The sequence below is a fragment of the Lepisosteus oculatus genome, chromosome 1 (assembly GCF_040954835.1).
Source record: "Lepisosteus oculatus isolate fLepOcu1 chromosome 1, fLepOcu1.hap2, whole genome shotgun sequence".
Lineage (NCBI taxonomy): Eukaryota > Metazoa > Chordata > Actinopteri > Semionotiformes > Lepisosteidae > Lepisosteus > Lepisosteus oculatus.
This window is the reverse complement of record NC_090696.1, coordinates 62,168,968-62,190,662: the sequence shown is the minus strand read 5'-3', so window position 1 is coordinate 62,190,662 and position 21,695 is coordinate 62,168,968. Positions and strand designations below refer to the sequence as shown.

The 21,695-nt window shown below is 38.9% G+C and overlaps 1 protein-coding gene across 8 annotated transcripts in view; it reads right to left on the bottom strand.

Moving 5' to 3' along the window:
* The window catches only part of lef1 (lymphoid enhancer-binding factor 1), a 71,129-nt gene extending 51,703 nt beyond the window's left edge, over nt 1-19,426 (bottom strand). For 6 of the 8 annotated variants that reach the window (XM_015345194.2, XM_069191050.1, XM_015345195.2 and 3 more), the window contains exons 1-3: nt 18,225-19,425; nt 15,389-15,455; nt 13,214-13,344 (exon numbers count right to left, since the gene is read on the bottom strand). In XM_015345194.2, coding sequence (XP_015200680.1) covers nt 13,214-13,344; nt 15,389-15,455; nt 18,225-18,434 — 408 coding nt within the window. In that variant the 5' untranslated portion in view covers nt 18,435-19,425. Of the gene's footprint in view, nt 1-13,213; nt 13,345-15,388; nt 15,456-18,224 lie in introns of all 8 variants that reach the window. The other 2 variants (XM_006629813.3, XM_015345197.2) reach the window with 2 other exon arrangements.
* Between the last annotated feature and the right edge of the window lie 2,269 nt (nt 19,427-21,695).

The following is a 21,695-nucleotide window of genomic DNA, read 5'->3' as shown; positions in this document are numbered from 1 at the left end:
TAAGGCGCAAAGGAGTTTCCAAATCAGAGCAGGTGTGTGTGTGTGTGTAAGGGGTATTAAAACAAACAAGGAAGCCAGAGGCTAGAGCATTGCCTGAAGTACTTAAAGATGAATCCTGGTTGAAATCGCCCTTGAAACATTCAGTTAAAAATGAGACTCATTGATGTTGGCTCACAGTTAGGCCTTCCTTGGCCTGGAAAGGCATAACGTTATTCCACAAGGTTCCCTCAGTTCCCCCCTTTGCAGTTTTAACTTGCTTTCTGTCTTCCCCCCCCTCCTCCTTTCATCTCAAAGCGAGCCGCACACAGGGACTGGACAGATTGATTTTATGTTTTTACTTATTGTTTGAAGATCGGTAACTCAAAGTGGCACACGTTCCTCTGATGTCTCTGCTTGGAGAACATAAAAAGCCTCACCTGGGCCTAGTGCAATAACCACACATCGATGGAGCCCTACAGGTTTCTGCACATACTCATTGGGGGCGGAAGGCTGTTTCATATATGCGCGCAGGGTGGCCTGGGAACTTCCAAAGCTAACAACATGACAGGTTTACCACCAGCTTCACAAAGCTTAATTTGCACCTTTTTCTCCCTTTTAGGACATGTTCAAGCTCATAATCTTGTTCAATCATAATCGGATCATTTTCAACTCCCTTCAGGAGTCATAAATTTACAAGTTTAACAGGCTACACAAGTTTAGTTTGGTATTAAAAGTGCTTAAGATGAATGCACTGAACAGGTAAATTGACACAAGAAAATACAATGTAAAGCTTTTTTGGCCAAGCACTGCCACACTTCCATTTTTATCTTGTGCTAGCTTATTTTACATAAACTTTGGTTTAATTAACCTGAGGCATACAAACCTAAAAAGGAAAACAGTCAAAAACAGATAATCTTGAATGTATGTTTAATAAGGTGATGGGCTATTCAAGAATTTAGTGCAAATTTTCTGCAAAGTACACACATTCACTTGCTTCAAAGTTACCCTTCAGGTACATTTTACCTATGCCATAAATAAATCTTTTAATTCCCAAAAATAGGTCTATCCCTTTAGAACAATCACTTGGCTATAGCAAATCTTGAATACCCAATGGTTTAACTGTTGTCAGTTAGTAAACAGGCTCATCTTCCCTCCAAAAAACCAGCAGAAAAACCACTAACCACATATCTCAGCAGCACAGCAACATGAAACTGAAGGACTTTCATCACTTTTCAATTCAATACTTGATCAATTAATATTAAAAAGGCAACCTGAATTCATCTCACAAATGACTGATCAATGAAATGACCACTTCCACATTTCTTCTCAAATTATGAAGATGTTAATTTTAATAAAAGCCAGCTACACAGATATTCTACCTTAACATAATAGGAAAGTAATGGGGCTATTTCATTTTACCACACCAAAATGAGTCAAGTAACTGAGTAAGTTGCCTGAAGGCACTGCTATCTTCAAGAAACGGAACCAAACCAGTTTAAGACAGATTAAATCTGAGATAATGCTATCAGCTATTAACAGTGTTTGTGATGTGATGACTATAATTTGAATGCACCAAAGCATACCAAAATGCACCCCAATTTAGAACAGAGTTAGTTCAGCCTTCACTTCATGTCCTGCAACATATATACCTGAAACTAAATTAAGCATATCAAAGGCTAAAACAATTGCTAACATCAGAGTGATATACAGTGACGTATCCTGCATGAGGAATTTCTTACGCAGGAATAAGATCATCAAAAAACGGGATGCCACGACAAGATTAGTTCCTGAAAAATGTTATTGAGGACTGCACACATGGCCTCCTAGGGGTCAATGTCTAATCAATTTTAAAAGGTGGATAAAGCCAACAAAGGAAGCAAGAGGGACTGTTTCTGGTGCACTCTGTTGTAGAAATTTCTGCTTAATCAATAGACCAGAACCACTCGAAAAAGGTCCAAAAAGTCTCTTTCAAGCTCGCGAAAAAGTATAGAACAAAAATAACCTATTCGCTTTTTTGGAGGGTGCATACGTCATTTGTAAGGAAGGTGGCAGCTGTACTGCACAAGCAGCTGGTCCCAAATGATGTCTTCCAATTCCACTACAAAGTCTGGCGTCAATACTGGCTTTTCCCTTTATTTAACTGTCACAGAATTACTGCCAGGTATTGGAAAGTCAGGCCTTGTGGAGCTGGTCTCGTTTTACTCCGGAACAACTCTGCTTCACACCGCAAGCATTCGAGGAGTAGAAACGAGGGGACTGAAAAGACGCAGGGTGGAGGCAATCCGCGGCACGCGTTTCGTGACAAAGGACGGCCTCATTAGCTCGATGGAGATTTCTGCCTCATAAAAAAAAAAAGGGGGCAGAAATATGGTTACATCTGCAAGTGTAATCACTCTATTGTAGACTGATTTTCTGCTCTGCTGGACAGCATGACTGCCAGTTTTCAGCACCGGCTCCCTCCCTCTACCACCCCTTCGTCTGCTCTGCCACCGCATTTATCGCCACCGAGACACAGCAATGCCAGCGTGATTACGGAGCCCACTCCTCCTTTCGTCTCCTTGTCTGAACGAGAGCCTCCCTCTCTTTCTAGTCCCAGTCACTCAGGTAACAAACCCCCTAATCTAAGCCTGTTGAATTACACATAATTGCCTCTGCACAGAGATTGATTTCAGCCTAGGAAAAAAAGCCCCCCTCCTTCAGCACCCCCCCCTTAATTCTCCCCCTCCCTCCAACTTCCAGCGAACAGCAGCCAAGAGCCTCCATCTAGTAGGAGGCAGGAGGCTTTGAAGAGATCAAAGCCAAGGCCGCAAGCAGTTGTGCGCCCTGGGAATATGGAGAGGCTTCATGCTCCTCAGCCTTATTTTCCAGCGTCATGTCGGATTGCAGCTGTATTGCATTTTGCCAGCTTTCCTAATGCTCTTGGTATTGACTCTGACACCGGCGATCCTCAGCTTTGCAAGAAGAGAGTTGAGGGAAAGAGAAAGAGACTGAGCGAGAAAGCAGGGGGGAAGAAAAAAGGGGGCAGCTACGGGCTGATTTTTATTTTCACAACTCCATAATTGGGCAGTTCAAAGGGAAAGAAAGAAAAACGCAGCATTTGTTTTCAATTCTGAGGACAATATGAAAGGAAAAGCAAAGTTTTATGAGTTTCCCTAAAATTAAAAACACGTTTTTTTTTCATATGCAAAGAAGGGGTGGGGGGGGGGGTGTTTTTTATAGACTAGACCACACATAACGAATTGATAGCTATTCCAGCACTTTTCCTCTCCCCTTCCCCTCCTTCTGCAGGCTGGAAGAGAGCTCTGTATAAAAATAAGGCCAGACAAGAAGGGGTTTGATGTGCTCTAAAAAATATCTTAAAGCTGAACAGCTCGGTTAATCAAGCCTGCTGGCGACCATATTTGCAAACAAATGATCACTAGCTGTCAGGCACAAAATAGGAAGCTCAAATTCTCTACTCTCACAACAAGAAATAAAAGAATGAGCTTCTGGGAAAAGAGTTATTTTGCTGGAACTAAAGAAGAGTAATTGGCTTGGATAATCTACCCCTCCTTGAGAACATTAAACCCAGCGAAAAAACTCAACAAGGAGATGAACATCCTCTTCATCCTTCTCTATGGCTTTGCGAAGAAATGGAACCAGTGAACAGGCCTCTGGTTCTTGAATTGCTGGGAGGCAGGACAGAGGAGCTTAAATGCCTTAACAATAAAGGAGACTCTCACCATTCCTTGAACAAAAGAAAGGTTACAAAGGAGAGGTCATCATTTGGCCCATCAAATCTCTTTGGCAGTTAGCTAACTCATCCAAATAACTCATCCAGCCATTTTGTTTTTCAAAGCCAGGGTATTAGCATCCAAAACATGGCTGAGTAACTCGTTCCATACTCACACCCTCTTGTGTGAAGAAGTGCCTTATGTTCTCATTCTAAATGTATTTCCCCATAGTTTTTACTAGTCCCCCCTGGCTTCAGCATATTACTGCATGTTTCTGTTTGTTTAACTTTTTATTCTTAAGTACACTAGTTGCCTTTGTCACTGCCTTTGAAGATTTAGAGCACTTGTATCAGGTTACCTTGAGCATCATATGAAAAGGCATTTGCCGTATAACAAAATGAACAACTCCAATGCTTAAATAATGCAGAAAGAGTATTTATCTTTTCTTACTTACAACCAAGATCATCCCTACAAACACAACTATTTCATAATAAAGGAAAGGATCAATGGAGGGCAAACAGTAATCTCAAGTAGCTTTCGTTTCAAATTATGTACAATTTGTGGACTGCAAAATAGCACTGGAAAAGTTTCCAGTCCCAGAAAAGTTTCAGACAGGAGATTTACCTTTATTAAGCCTGTAGAATTAAAAAAAAACTGCTTCTACCCCTTAAGAACAGCTGAACACAAGGGGAGCGAGCTGGCATGTCGCCCAAAATGCACTGTCCTGCTGTGATCACTGAAAAATTTCTCCATGTACAATTTTGGGTTCAGATGGAACTATAATAATGCAAATGATTGTTTAGGATGCAAATATCTTATCACCAATTAAAAATAGCAGTGCTGAATATGTTAAAAGACCTGGCAGAAAAAGTTGGCTGTGGTGCTCAAGGAAATTTCCAGAAGGCACAAGTTTCTGGCTCAGCTGTGAAGTTAAAAGAACACACACCCCAGGGAGTGTTTGAGCTTACTTGGTATGAATGAAGGAGGCCTTACCCAAATGCTCATTGACTAGCCTCGTAAATGAGGTAAATGATTGCTGCCGCAGCCAAGGTTTTTATGGGGAGGTATGCGGGTGGGAGGGGGGCAAAGTTAATTTGTTCTCCCACAATTGGAGGACCACAATTAATTGTTTGCCTTTTCTTTGCTTGTGAGTCAATTAGCCTTAGGCACCTCTGTCTCATTGGTCTTTACTCCAAACCAATCCTAGTCTTGAGTAATTTACATCTGTAGCTACCTTACTGAAATTGTGCACAAGCTCTCACAGAACCAACATTTTTTATTCATGGCCCTTTTCAGTCTAAGGTTGTTATTGTTAAGGACGAATGCATGATCAGTTGACCAAACTGGCTAAATCAGGGTGTTTCTCATTTTTTGGTCAAGTGTATGGAGACTATAACTGTTTTTTGCAATAAACTAAAATATAAAATATTTTGGATACAATTAGGCCAATAGTTCGAGAAAGATGCAAGAGTCTGTTAGATCTGGCTGTACATTGCGCCTCTTCATCAAAAACACAGATGTACACTTCTGAGGTCTCATCTAGAGGGGAAAGTGAGGGCACAGTTCATGTAGTTAAAACGGCACATTTACCAAAAGACTTACTGTATCTGCACGCTTTTCATTGAGCCCATACCAAAGAGCAATGGCAAGAACGCAAAACAAGCTGCTATCTGCCACCACCCCCCCATTCCCCCACCCTCTCTGAGCCCACCAGACCACATAGACTGAAAGAAAAACAAGCTCCACTCCAGTACTACATCAGGAAGAGAGCACAGTATTGCCCAGGTGCTCTTGTGGTTTAGCGGTGACTATTTCATTTTCGAGCTTACACTGCAGGGCTGCAGGCTCTGAGCTCACCTTGCTATCTCCACCCCCAACCCCCTCCAAACCTCAGATAAGACAAGAGCTCGAGAGTTGGCGCTTTCAACACTGCAGCTCTCCAAGGTTTTGCAACACATGACGGAGGCAATGCACTGGTCGCAGTAAAAAAGGCAACACGACAGATGCCACTTTCCACTCAGCAGTCAAATTTGCATCAGATGCTGAGGGCGCCGTTGAGTGACAATTCTAAATCAGAAATTAAATCTGGATAACACCCATCCTATAAATAAGCATTTGATTGTTAAGGATACCAAAATCTTTTTGTTGCGCAGAAACAGATGTTGAGTTTACGTGTGCAAATGTCAACTTTACAATGAAAGGCAGCACTGTCAAAAATACTATGCTGGTGAAGATTAAATACCATTTTATGACATTTACAATGATTTTAATTAAAGAAGAATGGTACTGACTGTATTAGACAGTACATGCAGATCTCAAAAGATACTGTAAACAAAATGCAGGTCTCTAGATAAAGTAGATCTACCTCCAGTTATTTTTTTTAGGCCAAGACATCACAAATCATCTAGGGGGTTTGAACCCAGGGCTCCAGATTTGAAGGCAAAGGGATATAATGTTTTTGGGCATCGTCTTACTAAATATTCATGAATATCTCAGGATAGAGGAGGAAAGATTTCCGATCTATATGCCTTAATTTACAGGATGTCCTTGATAGCACAAGGCCAACAAAAATAAACAATTGTATACTGAATATTAAATAAGCTGTGGAAAGGCAGACCTTAAAAATCAGAGGGAGGTAGTGCTTTGAGATAGTCTGGATGGCAAACGACTATATAAATTGAAGGAATTGTTTTTAATTCCTTGAGGTGCTCTGGTTTCCTCCTACAGTCCAAACACGTACTGGTAGGTTAATTGGCTCCTAGGAAAATTGGCCCTTGTACGAGTGTGAGACTGTCTGTGTGTGCGCCCTGTAATGGACTGGCATCCCATCGGTGGTGTACCCCGCTAGCTCCCATTGCTTGCTGGGATAGGCCTTGCTCATCCGCTACCCTGAATTGGATAAAAGCAGTTAGGAAATGCATGGATGGGAAGAAGGCTGGAGATCAGAGGCCAGGTGAGGATATTCAGACCAGGGCTCTAGTTTATAAAGATACCAAATCTATGCAATCATGTCTAACTTACTCCTTATGAGATTGTCCTCATACTGAATGGAAGAGAAAGGCTGTCCATGTCTTTTATCAGCATCACATTTAGGGAATCACATAAGCACAAACACTGATGTGTGGTGCGAGGGTTTTTTCCAGCCCAAAAATAAAAACCAAAGTGCATGTCTTGGCATTTGCAATGTTGTAAAGACAGAGCCGTTGTGTTTCCAGCAGACAGCCACGCACCTACAGTGAGAGACCTGCCCTTCCGAGCTGCTCCTCCTACCTCATCTGGGCAGCACAGACTGCAGAGAGAAAGGGCTCTGTGCAGGCAGCTGGGAAAAAACACAGGTAAAACCACCACAAGGCAAGGGGACAAATTTACCACCCATGGAGGGGTAGTCGGTAAAGCAGCTGTGAGAACAAGGAAAATCAGGGGGGGGGAGGCAGCAGCTGAAGACCAATTTACCCAACAAGTCTTGTGACGCTGCTGAAACTGGTTCTTACACTTGAGCCTCTTCAAGCATTTAATCAACCATTTAATCAACCACAGAAAACGGACCATAAATCAAAATGGGGCAAACGGCTCCTTTCTCAAAGAAAAGGACTTCAAAATGAATCCCAGCTCGTTTTACAGTTCTAATTGGAAATTTGGATGTTTATGCAGTCTATTAAGGACTCCCAATTCTACTACAAAGGAGTCCACAAACTGCATGCCAGACATATTTGTTCTATATTGTACCCAGATGATAAACAAAAAGGCACTCTCATAAAAAGGCTGCTTCTTTAATGTAAAATATAGCTCCCATCCAATTAATAATTTCTACCATCTCTTTGCAGAGAGCCATTATAATACGTTACTATTGTCAGCCCTAACATCCAAAATAACCAGATCTGCATCTCTGTATTTATGCTTAGCAATAAAAGTGGCATTTGTCAATACAGATCAATCCGAAACAGGAGTATAAATAAAAGCACCTTCACTTTTAAAGCAGTGACACAGAAATCAAACACCCTGAGTAAAGCAACATTAAACATAAAAAACAGCAAACAGAAGGGTTGACTGAATGTTGGAGGCATCTGGGAGACTACACTTCTATGCTTTAAGACAGAACTTAGGTATGATCAACACACAGCAATATTTGAATCTACAAACCAAGGTGCATGAAGTCATAGTAAACATATCTCAGGTTCAAAACCCATCACATGAACATGAGGAAAATCATAGAAATCCCTTTCGGTTTGCTCGTGTATCCAAATCTGTACCGCCAACAGTATCAGATCAGTCATGCTGCATTTCACAGCACTAAGAACATGTATGACCACATTAAAAACAAACACCTGCACTGCACTGGAAAGCTTGTTTAGAAAGTGAAAGCTATATGTTCATGCCTGCAAGGAAACTTGTTAAGTGGTATAACATGGCTGTTATATTGCATGTTCAATGGAGAAGTAGGGTTCTACATGAAGCTAGGTAGGAGAATCCTGGCTTGTTTAAAAGATGCTATTGACTTGTATCTGTCCAACTACAAAAACAGTAAAAGAATCAAAACATTTCATATTTAGAAGAACATGACAACATTGGCCAGTCAGAGATTTATATATAAAAAAAAATGATAATCACGGTCACAACCCTAACAGCAACACTTGCACAATGTACTGCAAGCTTAACAGTTGCCTGTTGGTCCTTGAAATGGAACTGACAAACGATCACAAATGCAAGGAGAGAAAACAAAAAAAAAAATCATTCATCAGACCTTATAGTCTATTTTTCCCTATGGTGGCGTTAATGCCATGGATTTTCATTTTCATGTCTCTCAATATTCACTGTGGCCAAAGTGGAAAAAAAAAAAAGTCATCCATATTATGATTGGAACACACAAGTCGAAACTGGTCATAATTTCATGATGTCTAAACAGTTGTTGTGGCAAAAAAAAATATGCCAAAACAAAGCTCACAAAGCAACCAGAAATATGTCTTTTGTACAATTTTTTGGTGTTGTGTCGTCCAGTCATCACCGCTGGACCACAGGGATGTGGAAGCTGTGATAGTGACTAAACTACCATTGTTCAGAGAACCAAGAGTACTCCTTCATTTTCTACTTTGTTGTAGACAAAAGAGTTGAGGCTTTTCATTCAAAATGCCACCCTTCAAAAAAAAAGGTAATTCTGCATTTCAGTTTTTTTTCTGGACTTTTTGAAAAACAAAATAGGGAGCAGACAGCAGTTTTTTTTTACACATTGCACGTGTAAATAACTGCAAAACTAGTCTTTTTAAAATGTAAGCACTGACTTTCTGCAAAAGATGGTCACACCCCACCCTTATATCATACTGCATAAGGAATGACATACAAGTCTCTGTTTATAGTCTTTGTCCTGACTCAGAATTTCCCCGCGTAGATTAAACTCCAAAAGCAATGACCACAGGCTGATTTAGTAAAGTGGCTTAAAGAGACAGCAGCCTTTTTGTCATAAGTAATGTGGTGAAATTTGAGCTCTCCAGATCCTTAAATTACTTTAAACAAGAGCCAGTATTTTTTCAAAGAAATCCCAATGTGGCCTCAAAGCAATTTTGCTTAAATTCATCGTTGGAGACCCCAAATTGGAAATCAAGCCAAAGGGGAGCCTACATCCATTATAATTTCCAATTCAGAACACATTGTCGGGAAGATCAAACCCCAAATAAAAAGAGAAAAAAATTAAAGAAATGGTGTAGACTGCTGACTGAAAATGAGGACAACTTAAAATGCACCTGGGTGACGTATAGTGAACTGCAATAATACTACCTTTCATTTGTATAGTATTTTACACATTTCAAAGCATCCCAAATTGCGACCGACGGTAATCAATTTGAAATCACTTTCCTAAGCATTCATTACATTCCAGAGTTTGATTTCTGTACACATCGCTGGCAAACACTTAAAATCCTTCATGTTTTGCAGTTCTAACACACTTTCTAATGAGTAAGTGGTCACACACTACAATAAAGGATGTGTAGCATAACAGTTTCCAGGCAATCACATTCATAGTGAAAGGTGAATTCCTTTGAAATGAACTTTTTACAGGCTCTGGTTAAAAAGAATTACACATTCCATAAAACATTTAATCATGCAAATATTTTTACTACTTAAAGAATGACGATTAAAGTTGGCAAATTAACAATACATTACAAATTCTGAATGGAAATTGCATAGAAAACACTCCTGGATCAATTCAACAGCATAACAAAGATGTCCTCTTACAGAAATAATTCAGGACCAGGAAGAGAATTCCAGTAGGGGATAAAGTAACAAAATGATTAAAACATATTAAAACAATCGTTTTTGTAATTAACCCTTACAATAATTAAAAAAACCTCTGGGGAATCTCATTAGCCAACGAGAAGCTAACCAATTTAAAAATAAGGGGTATCCAATATACTTTCCCATTCTAAGCCATTCTTGTTAGCAAAAAACAAAAACAGTGAAATCAAATAAGCAGCTCATATCTCCAGCTTTATATATGTATAATCCTCATCAATTTGTATTATATAAAACATTTTCTAAATAAAATCCATTTCTGAGCGTCATTAAAAAAAAAATCACACCAAGACCTAGCAGTATAGATTCAAACTGAGTTCTAACTAAATCATTTTCACTATGCAGAAACTCATTTTGAGGCTGTTACTTGACTGTAGCAACTTCATCTTCAACCCTGTTCAGCTAAAGCGGCATTCTTCATCATATTCCATAATCTGCCAGACAATCAGCGAAATGCTACCAGCTGCTTGTTTTAATGATAGGGTTGAGAAATTTAGGAGCACTGTAAATTGGCCAAAACCTGTAGAAAATAAAGGATACCTCCAAATGATCTCAATGAGTAGTTCAGGCACAATAATAGATATAGTAATACATTACAGTGCTTCATATGTTTACAATGCACTGAGCATTATCTAAGCACAATGGGAAAAGAAAGCACTCAACCAGACCTTGTGAAAGCTCTAAGAAAGTTGAATAAAATGCAAGGGAGATGGATTAAGAGTAAAAAATAGGATCAGAATCTGGGTTACCATATGGTTATTAAAATTAAAAGACTAAACCATTGAACACCAAATAACGGTAAAGAAAGTGCCGTGTATACGTTTTAAAAATTGTTTAATTCTTAATTTTATTGTGACAATAAAAACCATTAGGAAGATGCATGCTTCAAAACGGATTCACATTTCTTCACGTTTTATTCCCTTTCTTCTACATGATGCGTTCAAAATCCAGCCACCTTCAAAACGGGATCACAAATAAAGCATTACCTTTTGGGGAAGCCTAAAATCAGCATGCAACACAGGCCTGCAGAGACTTCTAGAATGTCTGACGAGCATCCTGTACACAATATTATTAACGATCTTTCTAATTACATCTTCCTTGAGTAAAATACAGTACAAAAAAAAAATAACTAGCCGTCAAGATTTCAAACTGAAATCAGACAGGCACATCTAAGGCTATTACTTCTGTCAGATTTGGTTTCCTCCTCTTTTTTTTTTCTTTTACTAGCTGTAAAAATACTCGAGTTAGTTTGTAGCACCACCTCCTACCTCTTTGCATATGTGACCCTTGTTTTGTAACCAACCCCATTTGTTAAGATACCAGCAGAACTCACAGGTCATTACAAGCTTCTGTGAACTATTATGTCTGTCACCACTTTAAGCATCAAGTATCAGTCGTGCCTTTGGAAGCCCATTTTAAATAACTTTGGGTTTGCAAAAAGTACAGGAGCAGGGAGACAAAAAATGCAAGCTATAAAACATTCCTCTCCTCAAATCATCAACAATCAAACAGAAACCAAATGCTAAAGATGGAAGCCCTTATAGTATGATCGAGGTTGCAGTACAGACGAGACAAATGAGGAAAAGGACTCATTCCCTTACATGTTACCTCTCTGTCCAAGAGGTAAAGACAGACTCCCTGACATTCTCCCTTTGCCTTTTATTCCCCCTTCAGGGTGCAATAAGCTACCGGACACACAGAAATCCAAGGGGCAGGAAAATCCGGAAGAAACATTTTCAGAATATATGAAACCTCAGAAGCAGCAAAGCAACATTTACAAATGCTGCATGAACCCAACTGCACAAGTATCCACGTGTTTTTTTTTTTCCCCCCACAGGAAAGGTATTGAAAGTTTATGTTATTATCAATAGAACACTAAACTTATGTAGCCTTCCACTTGAAAGGGACGGTGCAAAAGCAGAACCTGACTGTTGGCGTTCAACAGCGACCGACAGCATACACTATACACGCTTTCTGGGGAAGGGAAAAACAAGCTTATAGTGAATAACTGCCCATGTGGCTCTTTTCTCCGACTGGCTTTCACACATGATCTTCGTGTAAAGAGTCAAACCGATCAAGTGGACAAAACACACAAAATCAAAACCCAAACAGGAAGTTGCCCTTCTGAATGAAATAAGCAGGAAGCTGAAAGCTCATAACGGCAATTTATAAAGCGTGCACTACATGCTTTACACTTCTATGTCTCATCTTAAAATCACAAGCATAATCCCATTATTTTACAAGTTTGCAGGTTCCAAGCAACTAGGTATTACCATTACAGACATTCCGTGAAATGTTTAACTACAAATTACATCTTCTGGACACATTCCTTACAATTTGGTAAATTGGTGACACAATAATGTTGCATGGTTATGAACTGAATGCAATGCAGGCGAGAGATTTAAGGGACTGCATCACACTAAAGACCTCACTAAAGACTGGAGGTTTTACTACATTCATTACAGTTCAGTTTGTCTGGAAAACGGCCTTCACAACAGTTCAATTTCCAAGTGAATCGAACCGAAACAAGACCACAAGATGACTGGCAACTGGACTAGGCACAGCTGGCTTTCCAAACTTGAATGCTAACAAAATGAAGGATTCGGCTCATTTGCAAACAGGAAATTAGTTATATGGTAACGGCATTACAGCAATGTCAAGGGGAAGAAAATGAAGGGGAACAGTTCAGGAAATATGGTCAGACAGCAGAAGTCAGATGAAGTTTGGAAAGCACAAAACAAGTGTTTTCTATTTTTTTTTTCCTCAGAGGCTCAAAGAGGCAAGGTTTACAAGAGGATGCAAAGAAGAGTCAAAGTAAAAAAAGACATTTCGAAGTTTAAGATGGCAAAGTTAGAAATGCATCGTAGGTAACGGACAATATAAAGTTCACTTAATTAGAGCATGAAAACGAGTAAACCAAGTTCCCGAAAAAAAACAAGAAGAAAAAGAAAATGCAAACCACTTCTCTACCAAACACGCTCTTCATAACTAAATCTCAACGGCAAGTACATTTCAATCCAATGAAGCTGACTCCAACCTGGTCTGTTACAACAAGCCCAACCTAACATACATCCCCACCCAACCTCCCTTCTTTACTGACAAAAAGGGATAGTGGGTAATTTCAGCAGCCATTGAGGTTGATGAACAATAAACACACAAATGCAGTTACAAGCTGCTTTTTAAGGAAGCGGTTAGTTAATGGAGGAATTTGGCAAAGTGAAGTTCCAGACGAAACTCACCGTTCTGGGCATGGGTGGAGACAAGGATCCGTTGCTCAAGTAGGAGTCATTGTTCATGTTTGACATCATGATGTAGCCTGGATAGCCTTGGTAAGGATGTCCTTTGTTGTATAAGCTTCCATCTTGCTTCCCTGCAAAAATAAAAGAAATGTTAAGTAATTTGTGGGCAGCCCAGTTTACACGCAAGCATACATACATCGACAGTTACTGGTATAGAGTTCAGATTTATGCTGGATCTGAACAGAATTCCAGCTTAATTTATGATCAAAATTAAACTGGTCTTTTAATGTATTCACTGCTATCAAATGCTGTCACAAACTAAAGAATAACCCAATAATTCCAGTTTTGACCAATATAATTGATATTTTCAAAAAATACACAAAACAAGACAAAGTAGAGCTTCCTCAAAAAGCAATTTATTTTTTAAGAGCAGATTAGACAAAATTAAGCATCTCTGGGAATCCTTCCATAAAGGCTTTTTTAAACATAACTAAGTCACTGTAAAGGGGTTCAGCTCATTCACTTTAGTTCATTTTAAATATAATCTGTAAATTGTCTAACGTACATTCTTGTTTCCCCATTACATAATACCAGAAATGGAATAACCACGATAGAAATACTTGAATGATCTAGAAATTAAAATAAAAGCTGTTTTTGTTAACCCAATTTAACAAAGTGAATTAATGCCTTTGCGCAGTTTAGCACATCACACAGTGTTAATGTTACACTTGCCCACTGTTTGCCAACGTCAATCATTTAAACACTCCGTTTTCCTTCTAAGCAGAAGAAGTATTATTCTGCAGAACAATACAGCCCCTCCATGCCAATTAGGAGCAATTAAAAAGAACAGACAGATCCTGTCAAACAGGGATGCCCCACTGTTTGCCTTGGCCTTTGACACTAAAGGGGTTCATTCCCGGAGGCTCTCTCTCCAGATCGGAATAACAACTCACGCTCGACTTTGGAGATCACAGTCAGAACTACAACGAGATTGATGGCAGCACTTCTTAACTGTGGCCCTCACCCTGCTTTACATGTTGTAGAACTATTTAGTAGCTGCCTTTTCAACACCCATCTTCAGCGTGTGCTGTATCTCTATTCATGGGGGCACACAGCCAAGATACTTCTGTGCCTCCATCCTAATCCATTCTCATCCACTGTGGTATACCAGAAACAGAAACTCCTCACATGCAACACTTGCAGCAGCGACATGTCCGTCGAGTTCATAATGATGACGTTTGGAGAACTCCGGCAGAAAACAATACCTTCAAATGTTTCACTTCATCAATAATATGGGACAAAAGATAACCAAAAACGAACATGCGAATGTCTTCACTTTCATTCTTAGGTTTTAAAAAATAAAACTTAAAAGAATGTAAAAAATTATATTTTTAAAATTTGATGTTAAAAAAATAAATTTGACAAATGGAGCACTAAATTAGATATTCCTTAAAACTAGAGTATTATTCAACAAATTTGGGTCACAAATGACTAACGTAAGAAAAGAAAAATTGCTTATTAGTAGTGTTACACCAGGTTACAATACAAACAATGACTGCCTTTATCTTACCACAAGTAGCAACACAAATGCCATCCTCTGATGTATACCTGCACATTTTGCACCATTCGGCACATTTTTTTTCCTATTTCTTTGATTTTAAATTGAAAAGATTTCCACTTCTCAAAGCTGCCATGATTCATAAAGGTTTCTTCCGGTTTGTGAATTTGCTCACGCCTTACAAAATTACCCTTTGCATATTCTCATTCTATTGCTGTTCCCCTTCTCTCTGCTTGACCTTCAATTTCATGGTTAAACCTAGAAAACTTGCTGAACCTTAAAAATATATATTTTTAATTTAAGCCAGTTGTACTACAAGCGATGTTATTTTACATTGCTAGTACCTATCACATGATTTACAGCATCGTATATTTGAGTGTTTTAATATGCAACATTGGAACATTACAAGAGACTTGCAACTCAAAACTAGCATTCTGAAAATTTGCCATCTTTTTTTCCCCCAACTGTAAGAAAAGTGCACAGTATTAAAAGGACGTAGCTTTTAAAAAAGCATCTTATTTAAGTAATGCATATGGCATACTGGTTATTTACCTATGGCAACCAACTCAGACAGCAGCTGGTGGGTAATTCGCTGGCCTAATGCAGTCTATACTTACCATCATCAGAATGTTCTCTGTGTTTTTCATGGTATGAATCCTGGGGTACTTGGGACTGTCTAGCTGCCTGCAAGGAACAAGGCAAAACCAGATGCATAGTTAGGGTGCTAATTCAACAACCTCAAAAAAACAAAACAAATGGCTACTCTGAGTTTCAGAGCTTGGTCTCACAGTTCCCCAAAAATGCTCAATTTGTTTTGTTCTGAGAAGAGGGGGGGCAACTTCTTTATCTATAATAACATAAGACAGCATAATACAATGAAGAATATTGGTGGTCGCGGATGGTCTTCAATAGAATGCTATGACTTCAGAGGACAGATGAGAGTTGGGTTCAGATGCTTTGTAATGATAGTTTTCGTGCAGTCTCCCCACTCCCACCCCCCACCCCCTTTGACACATGCCAAAAATGAGATCCTGATTTTGGTCTTCAGTATCATCTCCCATAATAAAGTGGCAAAAGCAAAAATAACACCTGCTGACGTTCTTTCAGAACCATCCATAATTTAAATAACATTTCCTTATTTATGCCTTCAAAATCCTTGCCCAAAAATCTCAAGAATTATACTAGATAGCAGATGAGTGGTTAGTTTCCTTCATTGACAGAACAGGAATCAAAGCAAAATAACTGTACTGTATATACTGTACTTACAGAGAGAAACCCAGAACGTGGTTGTACAAAAATGTTACAACTATTAAATCAACGTTTACACTACATATCGACCTTATTAAAATAAGTCTCGTGTGCTTTGTCTATCAACATTCTTTAAAAGGTGAAAGTTGTCTCATCAGGCCCATTTCACTGTTACTAGAGAAACAGTATAGCAGGCGCCTGTAGGGTACGTCAGGGATTAAAAAAAAAAACATGTACGTGTGTCTGTCAGCGGTGTTTTTGAAGTGACATGCAGCCACATACACACTAATCACACCATACATAAGACTGGCAGTGCACCAGTACGTTTAAAATTGAATTAAGCTTTAAAATTCGGCAGTGCATTGGGGTTATATACGATGTAATCCAAACTACTGAAATACACCGATATTTTTCACTGTTGTGCTGCCAACAAACGCAACATTATTGTGTTTTTTTTTTCGCTGTAACAAGAATGTCTACGGTTAATAAGCGATTTGGTCTACAATTTGTAAATACAAAAGACATTATGTGCTCAGTGTATCTTAGAAATTCTTTGAAATGTAGCATTTTAAATAAAATCTTCCCCAAAGATAAAGGCGTAGGGAGAGACAGATACAGTTGTAATACGAACGTCATTAGGGGATTTATTGACAACGTTTACATGCGTGGTTTTAAGCAAATGAACTGATGATTAGAAACCTCGATTTCCTTTTACACAACGGTGGAATTCCAGAGTGAGCACTTAGTACGGCACATGTCACGTCCTTAGTTTTTGGAAAAACTTTTTTTCAGCTGAAAATGTTTGACTGTAGATGTCACAGATTATAATGCACATTTATAAAGACCGCTTAATCCGGTAAATGAGTTTAAATAACATTTCTTGGTAAACAGCAACAAACTATCTGGGGTAAGGGAAAATGAAAGGCGATTGCTATACTTGTTTTGCTGGTAGCGATTGTGTAAATGCTGTACTTTAAACTGAAAAACCGCCACCAATAAATCTTAACTCGTTCGAAGTACTGTCACCAATTCATTTACTCAAAAGAGACACTAATAAGACATCCCGCCGCGTTTGAAATACACAACCTAGCAGGCCTATTGGTTACATAGTGACCACCTCCTTAAGAGCAGGATAGAAAATAACAGCAATTTTATTCTCCAAAACATTCGAGCGTGACTTTCAGATTTTAGTAGATCACCTATTTATTTAAGTTATTTAACTGGCATCATATTGCAAAAATACCTGGAGATAAATTAAATGTCGCCATTAAGAAAGAAACAACTCTTGGAACTACATGCCTAGTGAAGAAACTGCAAAAGGTAACTTCACAGCGCCGGAGCTGGAGCTGTATCTAAGCCTCCGCATCTGACAGATGGAAAAGCACCAGGTTTTATTAAACGGGCTAGGCTGTCAAGAGACGAGAATCTAACAATTTTCTTGCAGTGCAAGTCACGAAAGGCAGGCAGTTCTTTCCCTCTCTGTGGCATTTCTGCACATTGAAAAGAACAGAAACCTCTCCAACGAAGTCATACCGAGTACGAACCGCACTGACAGTAAAGGAGGTGTTTTGCAAATAACTTCCACGTGTCTTGGCCAGGTTTGCGTAAATACGCTGACAGGTTGTTAAATGCCTTATCCTCCCGACTTTCCAAAAGATGGAGTGTGACGATAACTATCGATGGACGTAAACTGCACAAAACCTTCAGCAATTCACAATCTTCTTTTATAACAGGTCGTGTACTTCATTCACGGCGTCTTCTTCCTTTATCAACATGGAAATTGTTTAAGCCGCCTGTCCTGAGCAAAGACGTTCACGAGAAAGCCAAGACCTCACAGATTAAATGACGTTAAAAAAACAGCAGATCGTCATTTAAACTGATTAAAGACTAATCAATGTGTTTGGAGTGTTGGATCATAGATTCGGCTTTTAAAAACTAAGCCAGTCTAAAGTTAAATCAGTGTAAACATACGGAAGGATAACCAAGATTTTTGAAAAACAAACGTGAAAAAAAGGTGTGACAAGTGTATAAACTTGGTTCAGCCTGCGCTTTGTTATGGAAATCATTTAAAGAGTTAACCTACTGAACCTGAGTAATTCTCGAGTGCCTTCTTTTTAGGCACAAATACCCCACGTTTTACAAAAAACACAAGTCGTATCCCCGTAAACCCAACAACGTCAGTTTCGTACACTTAAAAAAACTCACCTCATGGCTGTTACTGTTGGGGTTTATCTCCGTCTCGTTCACTAGAGATGACTTGATATCAGCCAAATCGCCCTCCTCCTCTGGGTGACTAATTTCGGCAAAAATCTTCTCCTTCTGTGGATCCCCTTCATCTTTGAAAGGGATCATTTCATCGTTTGCGCACAGTTCCGGGTCTCCGCCGCCGCCACCCCCTCCAGCTAGCTGGGGCATATTTGTTTTTCAAATGAACGCAAGCACTCCCGTTCAATAATATTAAAAAAATAACTGTTCTTAATCCCAAAGTGAAAGTGGAAGAGTTCCCGTTAAGGAAAAACGTATCGTACTCGAGTCTTAGTGTGAGTGCTCTGTCTGCAACACCGCTTGTATTGACTACAGCAACAGGAGCGTTTTCGACGGTGTTTTCGACTTTTTTCAGTATCGTGAATTCTTAAAATTATTCAGAACCAAAATACCCAATGCAGTTTAAACATTTTATAGGTAAAGGTAAAAATCAAAATCTCACATTGAGTGAAGAAAGAGGGGAAAAAAAACAAATACTGAAGAAACGTTTTTGTACGGCAGTCCGCAGTTTGTGGGGTTTTCAGTTGCCAAAACGCTGCCCAAACTCCGTGGACTTGACTCGGATACCAGTTTTTGTTCAAGAACAATAATCGATACGTGCTGAAAAACACGCTAGATTTTTCCGTGAGTATGCGGTGTACAATAAATAACCCACTATATAAAATTGAAGACAACCTTAAAATATTTCCTCTTCAGCGCCCCAGATAATGTTAAAATTCGTTTCTACGTCGGATTCCACTCCCGTAAAAAACAACCGTGAAGTACAAAAAAGTGCAACCTGCTTGGTGTGTTTTTTAGGCTTCACAAACCGCGTTCTTTCAAAAAAAAGCTACTATTTCAAGTCTTTTTGTCCCCGCTGTGTTTACAAACGGCGCAGCATGACACTTTTTGTACACCTATAACGCATCCTTGTTCATTCGTTCAAAACAACCTAAACACGAATTTGTAAAAAAAAAATCCCAAAAGTCCAAAAGTTCTTGTATCTTATATCAATACGTCGTAAAATGACTCCAAACTGGAGCTCCGCTCCTTGTAATGCAGTGCTTCTGTAATGTGTGTTGGTAATGTAACTCTCCTCCCCCCTCCCTCTCTCTCTCTCTCGCTGCGTCTTGCTAAGAGTGCGAGAGGAAAGATGAAAGAGAAGCCGTCGCTGTGATTGACACCACACTGATTGACACTCCTGAGAGAGCAAGGGGAGAGAGAGATTTATACATACAACACACACGGCAAAAGGGTAGACAGGGAAAAAGAGGGGGGGCGGGGGTGGAGTGGTGCATACGAAGCTGACACCAGGCTGAAGACAGACTTACTACTGTTCTGTTAAAAAAAAAAGACAGAAAAATACAGAAGCACTGCCTTGCCGCGCATTAGACTTCAATAAATCCGAGGTGTGTAACTATAACCGCGGAACTTGGCGCAGGTCGGGCTGTTGAAAATAAAATCTTGTATTTTACTTTGCAGCCAATTTTTTTGAAGTTATTACAGTTATTGTGAAGAATAAACGATTTTTGTAACAGAACGCATTCAGGCTACCGAGTTGGTAGATTATACGGTTATTAAGTAACGATCTAAAATCAATCGGTGAACAAATTGCCGCAATAACCTCCAAAAGCCTGCTTCATCATAATGCTACAAAGAGGCTGAAAAAAAATATTTCCTACTGCGATTATTATGGTTCGTTAGTTAATATAATACGTTAGAAGCAAGAACCTGAAGAAATTCACATAACAATGTGCAATTCATTTTACCAATTACTACTATAACTCATCTTAAATGCTATTAAAATGTGATTTATGCGTCGATAAAAATTGTGTAGATTCATTGCCATTTAATGCAGAAGATGTAGTTAATTCCTAGCTAGCGAAGGGTTTTTTATATTGTTATTGAAAGCCTTTAAATAGATCGTTATAAATCCGGAACATTTGGTATAGCTTTCAGTTTACAACACAAGCAGAGACGGGCAAAGTAAAAGACCAGCGCAGCAAATCAGTTGAAGTAACTTGAAAAGGTTAAAATATCTATACCTCCGGAGCCAACGTGCAAAAATGATTGAACTTAAATTTGATGAGGTTCCCGTTACTTTTATTGCCAAATAAAAATGTGTAACCTCATCTTTATTTAAGAAAATGTTTATTTTGAAAAGATTACATGTGCGAAGAACATCAAACGAGAATATTTACATTAGACTTAATAACTCTTAAAATAGTAATGAGTATGCCTGACATTTATTTGATATGGATATATAAGCATAGCATTGGAAAAATACATGAAATTTCGTATAATTAATTTCTCTCGGATTCAGCCTTTGATTTGGCTAACTTTTCCGGACATGTATGCAAGTATTTGCGTCGTTAAAATAAGATAAAAAGGGGGATGTACCATGTGTTTAAGCTCAAGTAATCAAATAAGCATGGCCTTTTAACAGCAATACAGACAGCGACAGGAATGTTTATGAACTCATTGGGTATTGCAACAAAAGCATTTTCGGGAGGCATGCAATTAACTTAATGTTAAAATCAGCGTTAATTCATATGATAACATTATCATTATCACATTCATATTATTTCTGTCTTAAAACATCACTCAATTTACACAAAGAAAAGTATTTGTAAACGAATTGTAACTTGCCCATATTATTTAAAGTGTTTGTGCAGTTAATCATACAAAAAGGTATAGGATATTGGAAGCACATCTCATATTAATTCCCTTTAAAAAAATTAAAGATGATTACACACGTAATGTTAATGTAAAGATACAATTGGCTATGATAAATGTCAATGGAGTCATACTGAACCATTAAGTGAAAGCTGTAGTGTGGGTCTTGCAACATGTGTGATGCTTAAGCCTAATTCTTCTGCGATTTCTGAACCATAGAAATAAAATTATACCAGAATGTTCATTCACACCTCCAAAGCTGCGGCAGTGTTACAGTTGATTGTAATCTGTTATACAGTATACATCGTATAAACCTGAAGAGCTGCACAGGGTCAATAAACTTAACAGCACGTGTAAAGAAGTAGAGGGTGGAGTTAAACACGGAGAATAATTGGTGGAAAATTGCCTAATTTAGGCAAATTGGAGGATATTGTTTTGTGATGTCCCATCAATTAGTTTCGATACTTTCTAAACAGCAGTGTAGGCTATCAGCTCTTTCGCACGTAACTAATGTCTCTTTCTCAGCGTGAAGAGCTTGCCACTTTGTTCCCGGAGAAAATTGAGGTATTTGAAACGAATTAAATACAAGGCTGGAGTTGTTACTCCCCTAATCATTAGTGCCTTTACCGGATACAAATATTGCACCGTATCAAGTCGGCGCTTGTTTGTAATTTACGTACTTCCAAGATTTAATAAAGCAGGACGGATTAAACCCTTATCTAACAAAAACTGTAATTGCACAACTGTTTTAATGTA